General features: G+C 33.1%; 1 protein-coding gene across 1 annotated transcript in view; it reads left to right on the forward strand.

The window, feature by feature from the left end:
* Positions 1-559: 559 nt before the first annotated feature.
* Positions 560-21,436, forward strand: part of LOC111276297 (uncharacterized) — a 28,006-nt gene continuing 7,129 nt past the window's right edge. Inside the window, 3 exon segments of the mRNA XM_089754362.1 lie at positions 560-1,209; positions 1,856-2,146; positions 3,311-3,322. Of these exon segments, the coding sequence (XP_089610488.1) occupies positions 585-1,209; positions 1,856-2,146; positions 3,311-3,322 (928 nt within the window). The 5' untranslated portion in view covers positions 560-584.

The raw sequence follows: 21,436 nt of genomic DNA on the forward strand, positions 1-21,436 counted from the left end.
GCAAAGAACACTGCTTACTTTTGTCTTTAATCGTCATTTTCTTCTATCTTTTTAAGAGTACTCTGAGATTCGAGCTCAACACAAAAAAAGTGAATAGATTATTATATTTATGTTCTCAAGATGAGTCAAATGTTGATTTATTTTGTCATTATTTCAATACAGTGAAACCTTGTTTCAAAGGCTTTAGATTCAAATCTTATCATTTGTGTAAGTGAATTTAGTTCAACTATATCTTAAATTTGTTTAGTTATATAATTATTTGTAGTTTGTAAATTGATTTATTTATTTAGTTTATTTCATTGAACTTTTATATGAATTAATACTTAATTGTTTTCAACAGAAAAAAAAAAAAGAAACAAGAGACTGAGTCTTGCAAGCTCTCCTCTTGTATCGTATATCGTGGTTTGAGCCAGATTGTACGTATTTGAGTCAAAAGATGAGTCAATGGATGCAGTGACTAAATAATCCATAAAAGGAAAGTATTTAAATAATGAACTTCCAGCATTAGAATAGTACACTGGTACTGATTGAGTTAGAGTTTGTAATTCTCTCTGTGATCTGCCTCATCCTCACCCTTTAACGTTATGGGAAAAACTGGGTTCCTCCTCCCTCTTATGATAGTGGTGCTATTGTCTACCTTTGGGGCTACTTTATCAGCGGATTCACCCAACATCACCACTGACCGATTGGCCCTTCTTGCTCTAAAATCTCATGTCACTCACGACCCTCGAAACCTGTTGGGATCCAACTGGTCTACTTCTGCCTCTGTTTGCAATTGGATTGGGGTCACTTGTGGATCCAGACACCAAAGAGTCACTGCTCTAAATATTCCTGGAATGGGTCTCACAGGCACCATCCAATCTCACTTGGGAAATCTGTCTTTCCTTGCTTGGCTTGACATTCGCCACAATGGTTTCCATGGCTCGTTACCCATTGAATTAGCTAATTTGCGTCGGCTGAAATATTTGGACTTTGCTAACAATAGCTTCAGTGGGGAAATCCCGTCATGGTTTGGTTCCTTCACTCAACTTCAGAGGTTGTATTTGGATGATAACAACTTCACTGGTGTTATTCCATCTACTCTGGGCAATTTGTCAAAACTAGAGACGTTGTTCTTGCATAACAATAATTTGAAAGGGTCGATTCCTGCAGCAGTTGGAAATCTTTCAAACTTGAAATGGTTAATTTTGGATAATAATTACCTTTCAGGTTGCAATTGCATTCCTTTCTCAATTTACAGTATGTCTTTATTCGTTGCAGAATGTTGATTTTGGAACTAATAATGTTATTACAGGTCATCTCCCGTCGGGTGTATTTGATCACCTTTCTAAATTACAAGCATTAAGTTTGACATGGAACCAGATTTCTGGTAGAATTCCTAATAGTTTATTCAAATGCAAAGAATTGGTGTATTTATCCTTGCATAACAATTCTTTGGAGGGAAGTTTGCCCATAGAGATTGGAAATTTGACTATGCTCAACCAATTGTATCTCTACGGGAACAACCTGGAAGGTACAGTGAACATACCTCTGTTTTTATCTTTTTGAGGTATCAACCGGATCAGCTTATGGATATCTCTAAAACACTAATAAGAAATTTATCTTAAAAACTTTAAAAACTTAAAAACTATTGTCTAATTAAGCTTTATCTTTCATATGTCTTATACATTTTATCATTTTATCTGAAATTTTCAGCCTTTATATATTTGAAAGTAAGTAGTACTCTCTCAGTTTTATATTTACTTTTTTTTAAGACTTACATCCCTCACTCTTTTACGTTTCATATGTACTAATTTTTAATAAATTTTTTTAATTAAAAACGTCTATGATTTTACTAATAATGATAAATTCTCAGGTTCCATTCCTTCATCACTCTTCAACATTTCTTCATTGCAAGTAATTTCACTCGAACTCAACAAGCTCTCTGGTCATCTCTCATCGGATATGTTTGATTTTCTTCCTCGTTTATTGTTACTTAGTATGAGTGAGAATCAATTTTCCGGAAAAATTCCAACAAGTTTGTTCAAATGCAAAGAGTTAGAATTCATATACCTGTATAATAATCAATTGGAGGGGACCGTGCCTTCAGAAGTCGCCAATTTGACTTCACTTAAGGTATTGGTTATCGGCTGGAACAATTTGACCGGTAAGCATTTATTTTTAATTGAAATTGTCAAAAATTAAATTTTAATTATTAGAGTCCAACACTTTTGATCGGTAATGACTGCCCTTGCTTAATTTGGTGTACTTAAAATGAAAATGACATAACTTGATCATTATAATTGAAAATTATATCTATTCATAACTTCAGCTTTCTTTTTTTTTATTCCAATTTAGATTTTGATTTAATAATTTTATAACAAAAACTTTAAAACTTTCACTTATAAACCACTGTCAATTTAAGCTTTATCTTTCGAGCTATATACCACTGATTGCGTAGAGTTGTCCTCGAGGAGTAAATCTTGAAAACACAAGAAAGAGAGATTGGTCAACGACAAAGGCTGGAAGTTGTTTTGATATTTGTGCTCTAACGTTCAAGTCAGTACTTGATCAATGAGTGAGAACGAGGATAAGGTGAAAATGTGAGCTTGAAAGCTAAGAATTCTAGATGATTTAGAAGTACCTAGATAAGGCTACCCATAATTGTGTGATGGGAGACCTCGGGTCCTTGGGCCTAGGGGACCCGAGTTCAATGTAGGGAAATTAGAACTAACCTCATAAGCCCGAGTTGAGCTAGTGGTTGACTATACTCTAGGGAGATGACAAGTTAGGATCTACATATGCAAGTAGGTGAGTTTCTAAGGTGGCCAAGCTGACATGGAGCCTGATATTTCAGGTTAGTTTCACATGTTAGCTCGATTGAAATAATCAAAATGTTCTTACCTGTCAGTTAACTTATACTTTGGGGGAAAAGTCCATTTTGCAATTCGGACACTAAAATGCCACTAACATTTTTTTCCCTCTACTAAGTAGTTTGAGGTATCAAACAAGCGAAGATAGGGTTGGTCGATCTGTTGTCGTATGAATCAAGCTATGAGTTGAGCGTGGGCTTTTTTCAGAGCTTTCATGGCATCATTTTGAGGAGGTGTTTTCATGACTATCTTGACCTTAATTCACCGAATTGGTCATGGGGCTACGCTAACATGGATGAGGTGGTAACAACAATGTAGGCCAACTTCTTTATTTTCTGATAATTGAGCTTTTCCTTGGTTAATACTTTGCTGACAAAGTAAACTTGTGTCTACTTTCCTTTTTTTTTTTCTTAGACTAAAACTGAGCTGATAGCCTGATTCATAATTGTAATATAAAGGTACGAGACCTTGTCGGGCTTTGGCTTTGATAATATAGGGGAAGAGGAAAGAACTCCTTGAGCCTTTCAAAGACTCTTTGACATTAAAGTGTCTATATGAAATCGAAGATATTTTTTAATATTTTTAAAAATTGTCATAATGTTTAGATCTGGGGATCTATCACTTGACATTAACTTAAGAAGTCGCCACCAATTTTTTTTGTTTAGGTGCGATTGGTCACTTAAGGAATCTATCCCTTCAAGGAACACCTAAGCTTAAGGGTTCTTAAAAGAATAGGTTTGGGTCTACTGACCAAAACAGGGTTCGGAAGTTCAATTGCGTGTGAAGAAGATTATAGCACCCTTACAATGCTCATTGAAAGATGGTACCGACTTAATTTCATGTTATCCAAAAAGTCTTAAAAATTTTACTAAGTAATTAATTATTGAAAATTATTTTTGATTGACTCTAATACTTTTGGCAAAAAATTAAGAAAAATCCCCTCACCTAAAAAGTATACAACAAAACTATTGTTTCACTTGTAGAGACTCCGTCGTCGGATTATTTAACATTAAAAAAAATTAAAAAAAGAAAATAAAATAAAATAAAATAAAACAAAAAAGAGAAGAATAATTATTCACCTTCTGATATAAATCTTTTTCTTTTCATTTTATAAAAAACCCATTGCTTTTACACAAGGAAAATTGATACTTTCAACTTTTCTTTAAAGCATTTAGAAGTTTTTATTTTAAGAAAAATTGATATTTTCAACTTTTTCTTAAAATATATATATTTTTGAAATTTTAATTTTAAAAAAAATTGATACTTTCAATTTCTAAAATGTATTTTTAGAAAATTTTATGTTAGAAATTTTATTTTTAAGAAAAATTGATACTTTCAACTTTTCCCCAAAATATATTTTTTCTGAAATTTTAATTTCAAGAAAAATTAACACTTTCAACTTTTTCTCAAAATATATTTGTTTTGAAATTTTAATTTCAAGAAAAATTGATACTTTGAACTTTCCTCAAAATATTTTTTTTAAAAAAAGAATTATTTTCAAGAAAAATTGATACTTTCAACTTTTTCCAAAAATATTTTTTAGAAATTTTATTTTCAAGGAAAATTGATACTTTTAACTTTCCCAAAAAAAAATTTTTTTTGAAATTTTATTTTAGAAAAATCATTGAAAAGAAAGAAAAATAAAAAAATAAATAAAAATAAAAGAATATCAAATAATTCTAATTTAGAAATAATAATAATAAATAAATAAATAAATAAATGAAAAAAGGGGTATAGCTTTGTGGCTGGAATCGGCTCAGCTCGAGGCACAAAAGAGGGCTAGAACGGAGCGGCTTAGGGTATGGCTCGGCTCGGCTCCGCTTTGCGGCTCAACAGGGAATGGGTGATTCGGGTCAGACATGGGTTGCGCTACGGGTAGGGTTAGCCCAAACAGAAACGCGCGGATCCTCTGGGTTTACTAATGCGAAAACGACGTCGTTTTAGTAAGGTATTTAAGGCTAAAAACTCAGCCTTTCAGTAGATATGCCTTCCTCATTCTCTCTCTCTGCTTTCTTTTTTCTTTCTTCTTTCTACCTGTGAAGAACACTGGTGGAATGCTCACTGATTTTTGGGTTTCTTCGCCAAAAATTGGGTTTTTCGCTGAAAAACTTGAATTTCGCCAAAAAATTCAATGAAATCTGAAAATTTTCCAAAAATTTCCAAAAAGAAGAATGCCAAAAATTCTAAAAAAGTTCCCACAAATTCCTAAAATTGTTTCTAATGCACCAAAACCCTTTTTACCACTGTTTGCTCTCTATGTTGTTTCTATGTCCTCTTTCTCATATGTTTCAATACCTATTTATAGGGATTAATTAGAAGAGTTTCTGATCAATCTCAATTCCTTATGGGATTTGGATTCATTCTTTGAATTTAATCCAAACTCTTTCAGCCCCCTGATTCATAGCAGAACCTCCTTCTAGAACCGAAAATTATATATATAAAATAATAATTAAAATAAAATTTAGAATAGATAAACCAAAAAAAAATAGATAAATATAAAAAAATACATTAATAGATAAATAATAAAAAATATATTAATGGATAAGTAATAAATATATATTAATAGATAAAAAATAAAAAAATAAAAAAAAATAGGCCATATTGCCCCATTTGGACCAGGCCCAATTGATCCGAGCCTGGACCAAATTGAGTGTCTACAGCTACCTCTCTTTGCACATTTTCTGTGAAATAAGAATTGTGCAAAGACGTAAACACCTATTTAAGACTCAACTCGACACTTTTTTTCTTTTTTTTTTTCCTTTTTTTACTTTTTTTGTTAAAATTTTGATCAAAGCTCATCTAAGTAAAGGCTCAATGACTTTGAGTAAAATAAACAAAGCTCCTCTAATCAGAGCCTCAATGACTTTGAAAAATAAAAACAAAGCTCCTTTAAGTAGAGGCAACAAGACTTTTGAAAAAAATAAACAAAGCTCCTTTAATCAGAGATTCAACAACTTTTGAAGAAATAAATGCTCCTCTAAATAGAGGCTTAACAACTTTTAAAGAAATAAACAAAGCTCCTCTAAGCAGAGGCTCAACAACTTTTAAAGAAATAAATGCTCCTATAAGTAGAAGCAACCACGACTTTGAACAATAAATTACTCCTCTAAACAGAGGCAACCATGACTTTTTGAAAGTAAATTGCTCATCTAAGAAGAGGCAACTATGACTTTGAATAATAAATTGCTCCTCTAAATAGAGGTAACCACGACTTTTTGAAAGTAAATTGCTCCTCCAAGAAGAGGCAACCACAACTTTAAACAATAAACTGCTCATCTAAATAGAGCCAACCATGACTTTTGAAAGTAAATTGCTCATTGACAATCATGTATAGAGGAGTCAAAGATCATGTTTAAAGGAATTTTAGGAGATTATGCCCAAAGGTCTTACAAATCGATCCTGATACCAAGAGATATCCTTTCCCAAAGATTAGAATCTTACCTCACAAGCTTCTTCTCAAACAAGAATTTAAAACTTTTACATAAAAAAATTTTCACATCTGTCTTCTCCATATGGGATCTTAGAATACCTCCGCTTTTTTAATTTATGCACTATGCTTTCTTGAATGCTTTATATGCTATGCGAAATGCAATGTGTGCGAAATTCAATGCATGCTATACAAATACTGGCTAATTAATTCCTATTCAGTTGTGGTACTTAAGTTTCTCAAGCTCTTTTCTTGGGCCTCGAACCCTTTATTCTTCAAAGACAAAATCAGCATAGCTTTCAATCATTTTTCATTTAATTATCACATTCTTTTTGCTAGAAATCCTTTTCCAAATTCAATGTCCTTATCAGGAACTGAACATCTCAAATTTGCCCTTACCATTCTCGACCTTTTCAATGTAATGTAAAAATCTTTCATGTTATTATTCATTTATCAATCATTATTTAATCTCAAAAAGTAAGAATGCGTTCACACATTTCTTCCATTGTGGGGTATTAAGGAGAAAAGAATAAAAATGGTTAGGGAATAATCAACAGAAGAGACACAATGAATGAAATAGAATGTCTTTTATTAGCAAAAATGCTGACAGACTTTGGCCATGAAAGAATTACAAAAATCGATATGGGGAGATAATGCCCAAAAATGAACAATCGGATAATCATGATAACACATCTTGAGATCTTTTTTGAAAAACTCAACCATCTGATGCACTTAACAGTTTAGAGCTCATCAGAATATGCTAGCCTCTATGCTAATTAACTTTTAGATTTTATGCTATATCTTTCTTACCTAAGCTGCATTTTTAGGTTTTCAGCTTAGATAAACCCCCTATCTTGGGGTTTTTATCTTGAGTCTTCATTTTTATTTTTTTCTTATTTTTTTTTAATTTTTCATATATTTTTTTTCAAGTATAGTACTTCTTCATAACATCAGAATTTATAGGATGGGACAAATCATTTTCATCTATTTTAACCAGTATCAGTGTTTCACCCGAGAAAGCCCATTTCACCACATATGGCCCTTCTCAATTCGGAGTCCATTTTTCTCTATTATTGTGCTGATTTGAAAGAATTCTTTTCAAGACTAACTTTTCTTCTCGAAAGCATTGAGGTCAAACTTTTTTGTCATGAGTCCTCATCATCCTTCTTTGATATAGCTGACCATGGCACAATGCCGTCAATCTCTTTTTCTCAATGAAATTTAACTATTCATAGTGCTCTCGAATCCATTCAGCCTCTTCCAGCTCAACTTATTTTAGAAGCCTCCAGGATGAGATCTTTACTTCTACTGGTAATACAGCTTCCATCTTATAAACAAAAAAAAAATTGAGTGGCTCCAGTAGAGGTACGCACTATCGTTCGATATGCATGCAGTGCAAATGATAACTTTTCATGCCAATCTTTATAGGTTTCAGTCATCTTCTCAAGAATTCTTTTTATATTTTTTTAGCTGCCTCAATTGCTCCATTTATTTTTGGATGGTATGGCACTGAGTTATGATACTTGATCTTATACTGGGCATATATTTCTTGTATCATCTTACTATTTAGATTCTTAGCATTATCTGAAATGATTCTTTTTGAAAGTCCATATCTGCAAATGATCTTTTTTTTTTATGAACTTGTAAACCACAGATCATGTTACATTTGCAAATAATGCTGCCTTTACCCATTTCGTGAAGTAATCTATCATCACAAAAATGAACCTATGCCCATTAAAAGTCTTTGGGGTAATAGGACCAATGACATTTATGCCTCACATCGAGAATGGCCAAGGTGGTGCCAAAACATGTAGAGCAGATGGAAGAGCATGAATCTTATCAGCATATATTTGGCATTTATGACATTTACGAGCATAGTCAATGTAATCACTCTCTATTGTCAACCAATAGTACCATGCTATCATGATCTATCTTGCCATCATATATCCATTGGCATGTGTCTCATATATTCCATCATGCACTTCTTCAAGGATCTTCTTAACCTCGACCTTATTTACGCATCTCAACAATATTTGGTCATGGCTTCTTTTGTATAAAACATCTCCATTCAGAAAAAAGCTCATAGCTAGTCTCCGGATGACCTTTTTATCATTCCCTGTTGCTTGGGTAGGATATTACTGATTTTTAGTGTATTGTAAGATATCATAATACCAAGGCCTCACATCTTCCTTTTTTTCTACATTTGAGTAGTGAGCTGATATATCTTTGACATCTAACTTGATGGGTTGAATGTCAGCACTATCATTAATTCAAACCATTACTGCTAAAGTAGCTAAAGTATCGACAATCAGATTCTCCTCTCGAGGTAAATGATGAAACTGAATCTTTTTAAACTGCTTAATCAACTTTAAGATATACTTACGGTATAGGATGAGTTTTGAATCTCTCGTCTCCTATTCTCTTTTCAATTGATATATAACTAGACTTGAGTCCCCAAACACTTTTAATGCTTTCACTTTTTTATCTATAGCAGCTTGTAGACCTATGACACATGCCTCATATTTCGCGATGTTATTTGTGTAATTGAAATTTAACCTTACTGTTATAGGATAGTATTGTTCTTTTGGAGAAATCAAAATTATCCCAATTTCATGTCTCAAGGCATTGGCAACTCTATCAAAATACATCTTCCAACATTTTTCTTCATGCTTTTTTTTTTTTAATTAAGAAATAGTCATTAGATCTTCATTGGAGAATTCCAATCTCATTGGTTCGTATTCTTTAGCAGCATGATCTGAAAGAAACTCAGTTATAGCACTCATTTTTATTACCTTTTGGCTTACATATATGATATCATATTCTGAGAGCATCACTTGCCACCTAGCAATTCTCTCAAATAAGAAGGCTTCTCAAAGATGTATTTAATTAGATCTAGTTTTGCTATAAGTCAAGTAACGTGGTAGAGCATGTATTATCTGAGTCTTTTAGCAGTCCAAGCTAATGCACAACACATTTTTTTCAAAAAAGAATACTTGGACTCATATTCTGTGAATTTTTTACTCATATAATAAATAACTCTCTATTTTCGACCATATTCATCTTACCATCCTAGCACACATCTCATTGAATTTTCGTACACTATCAGGTATAAATTAAGGGTTTCCCTGGAATATGTGGTACCAACATTGGAAGATTTGTCAAGTATTGCTTAATTTTATCAAAAGCCACTTGGCATTCCTCGTTCCATTCTCTAAGATTATTCTTGCAGAGAAGCTTAAAATAGGATCACATTTATAAGTAAGTTGAGATATGAACCGTAAAATATAGTTCAATCTTCCCAGAAAATCTCGAACTTCTTTTGGTGTACTTGGAGGTGACAAATTTTGAATGGCCTGTATTTTGTCTGGATTGACTTCAATCCCTTTTTCACTAACCACAAAGCCTAGCAACTTTCCTGACTTTGCCTCGAATATGCACTTGACTAGGTTCAACTTGAGTTGAAATTTTTTCAACCTCTTAAATAACTTTTTAAGGTTGATGACATGATCTTCATTTTCATGAGATTTTGCAATTATATAATCTATATACACCTCAATCTCTTTGTGCATAATGTCATGGAAGAGCATTACTATGGCTCTTTGGTACATTACCCTAGCATTCTTTAACCTAAAAGGCATGACTTTGTAGCAAAAAGTTTCCTACATGGGCATGAAAGTGATATTTTTTATATCATATGTAGCCATTTTTATCTGATTATACCCTGAGAATCCATCCATAAAGGAGAACATTGAATGCTTAGCCGTGTTTTTTACTAGTGTGTCGATATGAGGCAAAGGAAAGTTATCATTTGGGCTAGCCTTATTCAAGTCATGATAGTCTGCACATATCCTAACCTTTCCATCATTCTTAGGAACTGGTACTATATTAGCCACCCACTCTAGATATTTAGCCACTTGCAAGAAACTTGCATCAAACTGCTTATTTACCTTTTCTTTGATCTTTAATAGCATTTCAAGCTTCATTCACCTCAATTTCTGCTAGATTGGCTTACATTCCGGCTTCAGAGACAATCTATGCTCTACTATCTCTGTACTCAATCCTGGCATATCTTGGTAAGACTAAGCAAACACATCTATAAATTCTTGAAGTAGATCTTCCAAACGTTACCTATCTTCTGACAAAAGTGAAGTGTCGATTCTAACATCTTTTTTATTCTCCTCATCTCCTAAATTCACCAAGTCAGTTATCTCCTGATGTGACTCAATTGGCTTGCTTTCTTACTTAATCAGTCTCATTAGGTTTGAAGGTATAACATATTCTTCAGAATCATCTTCATCGTCAAATTCATTAGTTTTAATTGAATTCTCAAAATTAACTTATTGATCATTATCATAATTATCTTCTTGTTATTTGAAGACCTAAAATTAAATGAAATGGGATATATTGGTAAGATGTGTTTGAAAAATAAAAAAATGGTAATAATAAAGGCACAAAAAGAAATGAATAAAAATGCATCATTCCTAATCTTTATTAAAATAATAAAAGATAAATGACCCAAACAAAAGAGACCACCTCAATGCCTTGGGTAATAGTTATTGGGATGTACAATTACATTTCATTAGTCTTAAAGGTATAGGGCATCTCAATGGTATTCTAGTTGTTCAGCTCATAATCTAACGAACAAGGATGGACCCACCCTTCTTGTTCAAGCTTTGTTTCATCTTCAATAGCATGGATGGTCAATTGGGCAAATGCCTCTTCCATACTTTCTTCTGCATTTGAGTACATGAATCTTCAAGGCTTGAAAGTCTCGTATAAGTGTGGGATGATCATTAATCTTGCTATTTTACCTGCTGGTCTTCTCCTGATCTCTCATTTTATTATTTCATATCCTAGGCCTAGCCTTTCACTATTGTCCATTATTGTTGGAGGCTCTCTTATTCCCTGTAAGTTCTTACCTAGCCTTACTCTTAGATACCAACCCTTATTGATGACTTAGCTCATCACTATCTTTAAAAAGGGTTGATTTTTAGGTTTTTCACCCATAGAATTAGCCAGCTCAAAAGATCAATAGGAACATTCCATCGCTTCATCAACAGCTTTCACATATGAAGCATTCAATGGTTAAGTCACTAGCATGTCTTTTTCCCCAAACACTACCACTGACTTACCTTTCTATTAAACTTAATTTTTTGGTGCAGAGTAAAAGGAATAGCCCCTGCCATGTGAATCCATGGCCTTTCTAGCAGACAACTATAAGATGGAAAAATATCTATTACTTGAAATTTTACATTAAAAGTGCATGGCCTAATTTACAAAGGCATCTTGATATCCCTAATACTTTCCTTCTGGTCCTATCAAAAGCTCGAACGATCATTTAACTATTTTTCATATGAGAGTAATCAATGGGTCTTGCCAAAGTTGACATAGGCATGAGATTGATAGTGGAGCCATTATCAATAAGGACCTTGGCTATAATATGGCTATTGCACTTGATCGTGATATGTAGAGCCTTGTCACCTTTCCCTCTCTCCGAGGGAATCTCATCATACTAAATGAAATATAATTTGGTATGACTAGATTTCCAGCCAGATAGTTCACATATTCAACAGATACATTATGTGCCACATATGCTTAGTTTAACACTTTTAACAGGGTATTTCAATTTGGTTTTGAGTTTAACAGTAATGATAACAACGAGATTCATGCTGGCATTTTATTCAACTGTTCAACAACTGAATATTCACTATATTTTACTAGCTTTAAAAATTCACAAGCCTCTTTTTTTGACATTGACTTTGGACGATCCTTTTCAGGTTCCACTTAAGGGTTGTTTCGCTTTTCACCTACCTTGGCTTTTTTTCTTCTAGCCTTCTTTAATATTTTTGGAATGTAGCATCTTTCATTTTGGGTAATGCCCCTTACACCGATTATATTGACGGCGTCAGTCTTAGAAACATTTTTTTTTATCCCTGAACTACTGTATCACAACCATATTTCTAGTATATAGCTTTATCATCCTTATATGGGAATGGAGTCAGAACTTTAAAAGTTACTGGCCTAGGAATGAGTTTGTCTATGATTGACTTTGGCTTGTTCCTACAGTGAATCATCATTGGCTTTAAAAATAACATTTATAGGCTTGTCAGTCATGGATACTTTCACATTCTTTGACTCTTCTCCCTCTTTATAGACTTCTATCTGGTATGAATCTAAGAGCTTTTGTACCTCTTGGTGAAACTGCTTATAAGTTTCAATAGAATGATCAATTGCCCCATTATGATATTTACAACTAGTGCTTACTATATATGCTTTATGATAATTATGCAAACCCACTGGTTGTATCCTATCAGCTCTTTATAAAGCATCAAATAGCTGACTAAGAGGTATCTTAATATCTACCACTTTTCTCTTCAAATGACACTCTTGTTTCTTACTCAGAGTGTTCTCATTATGATTGGCAAAGGATTACCGCTAACGGTTGGTGCAGTTACCCTTTTTGTATCAAAACTAATCATTCCATCCATTGCACTTTTTGTTTCAAGGTAGTGTAATTTTTAATGAAATGACCAACAATCCCATAATGATAGTCACAATGGGCTATAGGATCATACCACTTCGAGTAAGGAGGCTTGAGTGGCTTTAGTTTGCTAGGAGCAATCAAATGACTATTGTAGAGCTCATGATATAACTCTGTATAGGTCATGAGAATTGGATCGAATATAAGCTTTTCACGAGTAGTTCGTTGCTCTTGTGATCCATCAATGGGGCTAGTTAGACGGGTCTGATGTCTTGAGGTAGGTTGAGTGTTAGGACTGTATGTGGTATTTGAGGCCTAAAAGAAGGTTGATATGTTTGGGGATAAGATGACTATGAGAATGGTTGATATGGGTAAAGGGAAGTGTTATTCATAGTAGGATAATATGAAGGGTATTCTTGTAGTGGCTAGGGTTGATAATCCCTGAATTGTTGCCTATCAAAGCTTATAGCTTGAGCTTTAGTCTCTTTTTTCTCTGGGGCTCTCTTACTTGATACCTTTCCTCCTTTTAACTTGCCATTCTTGATGGCATTCTTAATAATTTCTCCTGAAATCACCATGTCAGTGAAATTCTTAGTTGCATTTCCTACCATCTTTTCATAATAAGGAAATTTTAGAGTGCTGATGAACAACATTGTAGTTTTTTTTTCAATTAGAGGTGGTTGTACTTGAGAAGATACATCTCTCCACTTTTGGGCATATTCTTTAAAGGATTCATTTGCCTTTTTTCCATGTTCTATAAAGATAAACGATTAGGAGCTAAATCCATGATATGTCGATATTGACTGATGAAATCATGAGTCATGTCGCTCTAAGAACGGATGTGAGTTCTGTCCAGCTAGACATACCACCTAGCAGCGGAGCCCGTAAGGCTATCTTGAAAAACATGCATTAATAGTTTTTCATTATGGGCATGGGCTACCATCTTTCAATAGTATATGGTGATATGAGTTTTTAGGCACTTTGTACCATCATATTTCTTAAATTTTGGTACTTTAAACTTTGGTGGAATAATCACATTTGGAACTAAGCACAGCCTAGCAGCATCGATAGAACCATAAAACCCAATTCCTTCTATAGCTCGTAACCTTTGTTTAAGCATACTAATCTTCAAATCTTCTTGAGATTCTACCACCTTTGTCTTTTCTTTCTCTTTTTCTTTCAAGTCATCGAGATCACGAACTTGGGTTAGTTCTACTACCTTTTCAATAAAGATAAGATTCATGTAGCTATGGTAATGCCTAGGGTTTGAAGCTGATGGCATTCCAGGGTATGCAGGATATACAAACTGTTGTGGCAGTATATCCTGTATGGACTAAGCTTGTTGTGGACCAAAACCTGGAGGATATAGGGGATCGACCACTTCTTGTGATGGAGGACCCTGTTGACTTGTGTTTTTTTCTATCCTTTTTCCCTTATTTAGCTTGTTGAGAGCATCCAAAATTCTACTTAACTCATTCTCAATATTTTTCTGTGCTTTTTCCAATTTTTCAAATCGGTGAGAGTTTTCTTACTCCATTTGTCTGGCTTTAGCTCTTGTGTTATATTGGTGGGTGGGATTTTTGCTTGATGCAGCTATCATTGAACCTTGAATACCATATTTTAGGATTAGCTAGTTTATATGACTATATCATAGTTATTTTAAATATGACGAATGAGAATGCAATGAATGAAAATGTATGTATGCGAAGAACATTTTCTTTGAGACAATGTTCAACCAAAAGATTTCATTTATTCCAAAGAACTTTCATTTACATAGAATTTATCATCCTAGAGTTATAACCATAAAATCGTTCGATTTGCTCATACTAGTCTGTTGTTTCCTCAATAAAGTTTAGCAAACATTGCTCATGTTCTCTTACTGGGGCCATTACTTGTTTCAATGCCTTTGCCTCTTCTACCATTTCTCTTGTCTTACATACCCTTTTGCAAATTTGGGTTGTTAGGTACTCAATGTACTTCTGTCTTCCTAGGTTCTCTTTTTTATCACACCAGTCTTGGTATGATAACTCTCTATGCTCTCTAACCAATGCAGCAATGTAGTCTTCTTGTTCATTCAACTTCTGTCTCAACCTGCTTAGATAGCTATTCAACATGTTATTCTTTATCTATACTTGGGTACTTTTTTTTTCCAATTCAGCATATTCTTGCTTCAATCGCGTATTTTCTTTAGTCAACTCAACAGTTGTTATCTCTTTGGCTTGTACCCTCACACATAACTTTTTATGTTCATGGTGTAATTCTGATAAGTCTTGGATGGCTGTATCACATTCTTGAGCAATCTTGTAGACTTTAGCTTTCTGTTTTTTAGCTCTATCTTTCCATTGATCTTTCTCCTCTCGAAGTTTTTGAATCTTTTACTTTAACCTATCCTTTTCGGCCTCGAATTCTTTCCTTGCAAGTTTTAATTCTAATGGTGTTTCTTCGAGCATTTCCCTTATTGGCGATTGGAAGATTTCATAAGTGAATACCATTTGTTGTCTCTATCTTGCTCTCCAAACTAAGTACCCCTGAGTGACTTTATCAGTAAACGGTCAAAGACTCATTCTACAATAGTTTTTCTATGCCTTAATCATCTCATTCATCTTCTGAAATGCTTTTGGCTCACTGTAAGAAAAATCTGATTGATGAACTCATGCATCATGGGAATGAACTGTTCTGCTCCAAACTACCTTCTCACTAGAAGTGATGTATAACTTGTTGCTCACCATAAACCCAGAAGTGGGACCACAGTGTTATCTCTACATTGATATAGCATAGGTTCATGATTTATCCATGGGATCAACCATTTTACTTTAGTGCTTATTAGTTTTTGTAAGAAAGCTACCCAACCTTTCTTAGACTTTTCTTTTGACCACCCACTTTTGTAGAATTCCTTGATCGGAGCTCGATTACGGACATAAAGCTTCGAGAAAGCACCTTTTCTCCATTCAAAGTGGCTTTTTATCCATAGGTACAATAGCTGTATACATCCTATAAAACACCATCCATTCTGACGACAGAAACTCAAAGATTTGACAGTCTCTGCTAATATTATTATTGGAGAGTTACAATCATTAATCACACTTTTGAAGAAATCAGTCACTGCTATTTCAATATAACCTAGAACCTTTGAAAATATCACAATTCCGTATATGGCTAAGGCAAATATGTCTAAACCCTATTCTTCATCGACATGTTGCACTAGAAAATCATGAAAAAACTTTCAAGGTAGGCAAACCTGTTCTTGTTTCTTCTTTATATGAGAATCCACAATCTCTTTGTTTATCCCCATAAAATGGGCCAAATCCTTATGAAATCTTAACTTGTGTTTTTTTACATATATCTTGTCAAGAGCCTTGAGATGCAGGCCTAACAAAGTCAAATATTCCTCAATGGTTAGCGTCATGTTAACTTTATTGAAGATAAAACACTTGTATGCAGGATCCCAAAATTGCACTGCAGCTTTAATTAGTTAATTGTCGACATTCACTATAAAGAGGTATGCTATATGTCTATGCCTCTAGCAAAACTCCTCTTGTCTAGCTGGACTTATCTTCTTCCATATATCAACCAAATCCTCTAGATTATTTTGTTTAAGAAGGATGGATGTTTCCTGAGTCAAAGTGGAATCACAGCCAATTGGTAGACAATGCCCTTTCTTTAGTTGAATCCTTTCTGACTGGACCTTTATTTCGTTGGGTGACTCACAAAGAGCTAATACAGACGAAAAGCAAATTAGTTGTTTTGTGGAATCCATGAAAAACTTGTTGTTAAAGATCATCTTTCAGGCAAATGTTCTTTATGCAACTTTATGATATGAGTATGAATCATGCAAACATGAATAAGAGAAGAGGTTAGTATATCACATAAAGAGAAATAAACAAATAAATATTAAAATGTCACACACAATAAAAATGAATCATATGCTTTTGGTCAATTCTAAAGGGAATGAGATGGCTCTATCTATAAGTTAGGCACTTCTAAGGTCCACTATATGTGGTTCGAGGTTTAAAGTCTAAAGGTTCCCAAATTGCTCTTTACATCATCATCCATTACAAACTAGTAAGGCACCCTAATCCTCACCCATTACAGGCTACAAATGGAAAAGGTTTAATTTGAGTGAGAGTATTTCACTAGCCACTGTAGAGGTATTAAAACCTCACGAAAGTAATAGGTACTTTACTCCCTCCTAGAAGAACAGAGCTCAGGTATAGAGCTCATATTATGCACATGCATATGAATAATAGTATTAATAACGTACATAAATAGAATGAATGAATAAAAAAATCTATACAAAAAGGTTCAATTTTATTAGGCTTTTGGATAACACAAATTTATTTGTTGGCCTAACTCTCAGTGTCCCAAGTAGAGTCGCTAAACTGTCATAACATTTAGATCTGGGGATCTATCGTTTGACATTAACTTAAGGAGTTGTCACCAATCTTTTTTGTTTAGGTACGATTGGCCACCTAAGGAATCTATCCCTTCAAGGAACACTTAAGCTTAAGGGTCTTTAAAAGAATAGGTTCGGGTCTACTGACTAAAACATGGTTCGAGAGTTTGGTTACATGTGAGGAAGGTTATAGCACCCTCACAACGACCATCAAAAGATAGTACCAGCTTAATTTCATATTATCCAAAAAGCCTTTTACCAAGTAATTAATTATTGAAAATTATTCTTAATTGACTCTAATACTTTTTGCAGAAAATTAAGAAAAATCCCTTCACCTTAAGAGTATGCAAAAAAACTACTATTTCACTTGCAGAGACTCCGTCGCCGGATTATTTAACATTAAAAAAAATTTAAGAAAGAAAAGGAAAAAAGAAATAAAATAAAATAAAACAAAAAAAAAGAAGAATAATGATTCACCTTTTGATATAAATCTTTTTCTTTTCATTTTATAAAAAACCCATTGTTTTTACAGAAAGAAAATTGATACTTTCAATTTTTCCTTAAAGCATTTAGAAGTTTTTATTTTAAGGAAAATTGATACTTTCAACTTTTCTTTAAAATATATATTTTTTCTTTTGAAATTTTAATTCTAAAGAAAATTGATACTTTCAACTTTTTCCCAAAATGTATTTTTAGAAAATTTTATTTTAGAAATTTTTATTTTTAAAAAAAATTGATACTTTCAACTTTCCTCAAAATATTTTTTTTTGAAATTTTAATTTTAAGGAAAATTTATACTTTCAAATTTTTCCTAAAAATATATTTTTTAAACCTTTTTATTTTCAAAGAGAATTGATACTTTCAACTTTTTCTCAAAATATTTTTTTAAAAAACTTTTTTTATTTTCAGGAAAATTGATACTTTCAACTTTCCCTAAAAATATTTTTTTAAAATATATTTTTTTATTTTCAGGGAAATTGATACTTTCAACTTTCCCTTAAAAATATTTTTTAAAAAAAAAATTTATTTTCAAGAAAAATTAATACTTTCAACTTTTTCCAAAAATATTTTTAAAAAATTTTATTTTCAAGGAAAATTGATACTTTCAACTTTTTCAAAAACATTTTTTTTGAAAATTTTATTTTAGAAAAATCATTGAAAAGAAAGAAAAATAAAAATAAAAATAAAAATAAAAGAATATTAGATAATTCTAATTTAAAATAATAATAATAATAAATAAATAAATGAAAAAAAAACCTTAACGTAGCTCGGCTCTGCAGCTTGAATTGGCTTGGCTCGAGGCACAAAATGGGGCTAGAATGGAACGGTTTGGGGTATGGCTCGACTCAATAGGGAATGGCTGATTTGGGTTAGACGCGGGTTACGTACGGGTCGGGTCAGCCCAAACAGAAATGCGCGGACCTTCTGGGTTTACTAACGCCAAAATGACGTCATTTTAGTAGGGTATTTAAGGCTAAAAACTCAGCCTTTCAGCAGATGCTCCTTTCTCCTTCTCTTTTTCCTCTTTTTTTTCTCCTTCTTCTCTCTATCTGCGAAGAACATTGGTGGAGGGCTCACCAATTTTTGGGTTTCTCCGTCAAAAACTGAGGTTTTTGCTAAAAAAGTAGCCGAAAAACTTGAATTTCGTTGAAAAATTCAACGAAATTTGGAAATTTTTTCGGAAAAAAAATGCCAAAAATTATAAAAAAAATTCCCACAAATTCCTAAAATTGTTTCTAACACACCCGAATACTTTTTACCACTATTTGCTTTCTGTGTTGTTTCTGTGTCCTCTTGCTGTATGTTTCAGCACCTATTTATAGGGATTGATCAGAAGAGTTTTGATCAATCCCAATTCCTTCTGGGATTTGGATTCATTCTTTGAATCCAATTCAAACTCTTTCAGCCCCCTAATTCATAGCAAAACTTCCTTCTATAACCAAAAATTATATATATAAAATAATAATTAAAATAAAATTCAGAACAGATAAACCAATAATAATAATAATAGATAAATATAAAAAATATACATTAATAGATAAATAATAAAAAATATATTAATGGATAAGTAATAAAAAATATATTAATAGATAAACAAATAAATAATAAAAATAAAATAGGCCATCTTGTCCCATTTGGACCAGGCCCAATTGATTCGAGCTTGGACCAAATTAGGTGTCTACAAAAATGATCGGCACAAATCTACCAACCTCAACATAAATCTACTCAGGCAACAACTCTTTCTTTTAGCCTTTGCATCTCTTTCACGGAGGTCAATACTTTCATATTTAAGATAGCCTAAACCTTTTTTGGGTTCATCTCTATTCCCCACTAGTTGATCATAGACTTAATAAACTTGCACAATGGGACACTAAAGGCACATTTATTTAGGCTAAGCCTTATGTCATACTTTCTGAGTGTGTCAAAAATTTTTTTCAAATCTTTCAAGTGCTTAACCAGGCTTTTTTTTTTCATATCATGTTGTAAACATACACTTTTACATTTCAGCCGATCTAGTCTTTAAACATTTTATTGACCAGCCTTTGGTAGGTCATCCTTGTATTTTCAAGTCGAATGGCATTACCTTATAACAGTATAAGCCTTTTCTACATAGAAAAGGTAGTCTTTTCCTTAATTTCCTTCAAAATCTTGATCTATTTATAACTTGACTATGCATCCATGAAACTGAGTAGCATGTTTGGCAATGTCATCTGCTAACTGATCTATGTTTGTAACAAAGGCAGTCTTTCCCTTATCAACTACGAAACATATAACATGCTTGGCAATGTCATCTACTAACCAATTTATGTTCAATAAAGAAAAGTTGTTCTGTAGGCAAGCTATATTGAGATCAATGAAGTTGAAGCACATTATTCTCTTCCCACTATGCTTTTTCACCATGAAAACATTAGTTAGCCATTCAGGTTTGTATGTTTCCTTGATGAAATTAGTCTTTAGCAGCTTGTCGACCTCATCTTCAATGGCTTATTGCCTTTCAAGAGCAAAGCTTTTCCTTTTTTTATGAACTAGCTTTATGTTTAGGTTAGTATGTAGGCTATAAACCATCATCGCGGGATTAATCCTTGGCATATTCAATGGGATCCATGCAAGTAGATAGGTATTTTTCCTCAGTAGTCATATTAGTTGTTTTTTATGGTTAAGCTTGACTTTTTTTTGCATACATTTATTTGTGTAATTTTTAGAGAATGGCACAAGTACAAGGCTTTTTGCCAGTTTTGTTTAACTAATATCAATTTTGAGCCTTTGATCAATGATTTCTTTTTGTTCACTTTGGTAATAATTGTTTCCTGTGAGAATGATGAATCCTGATGTAAGTATTATCATAATTAATTTGTTTGATAGAATAATACATTCATATGGGGATAAGCTGATCATTTCAGTAAATATGATCATTTGTATTTATGAGACCAGCATAAGTGCTTGGTTCAAATGAAATGACATATGTGCTGGCTTAAGAGTGCAACATTAAAAAATTTTCAAAAAATCTTTTAAAAGATATTTACAGTTGATGAGTTTAAAAACTTGGTGCTGGTTCTTAAGAGAGTGTTTCTTGTTTCTTTTCAGTTTGGCTAATCTTTTTACCCTAGTTTTTTTTTTTCATATCTTAAACTTCCTTAACCTTGACCTTTAGCTCTTCTTTGTCTTGGGATTCCTCGACCTTAGTTGAGCCGTCAGTCTGTTTCTTGACCTTTTGTTCATGGTCATTACATAGCATTGCCTAGTTATGAAATGGTTTTCTTGAACCTCTCTAGCCTTTTTAAAGGTAGGAAACTTGATCTTAAGATGAGGAGCTAAGCTAATAATTCTCATAACAAACTAACTTGGTTGGCCCAATATCATATTGTATGCTGATGGGATATTCACTACCATAAACTTTATAACCAAGGTGACATTTCTCAACTCAATGGCCAAGGTGATTGGCAGTTTGATTGTTTCCTTTACTAGCACCTATTTGTTCCTAAAGCTGATCAGAGTGGTGATAAACGATTTTAACATCTTTTCAACTATCCTTATCCTTAGTATTGTTAAGTAGGACAAGATATTGGTTGAACTCCTGTTGTCAAATAAGATCCTCCTTACCCCATGGTTATAGATCATGACCTGAATGACAATAGCATCATCATGTGAAAACTAGATTCCTTTCCTTCCAAATCTTCCAAACCGAAGGAAATCTGATCATCCTTCTAACATTTTTGCTTTTTGGCTAAAGACCTAATGGCCATAATGGTTCCTTAGTTGAACTTTTTCTTAGCCAATGTCGA

This window comes from Durio zibethinus, chromosome 25, assembly GCF_047325235.1.
Source record: "Durio zibethinus cultivar Kanyao isolate XHJ-2024 chromosome 25, ASM4732523v1, whole genome shotgun sequence".
Classification (NCBI taxonomy): Eukaryota; Viridiplantae; Streptophyta; class Magnoliopsida; order Malvales; family Malvaceae; genus Durio; species Durio zibethinus.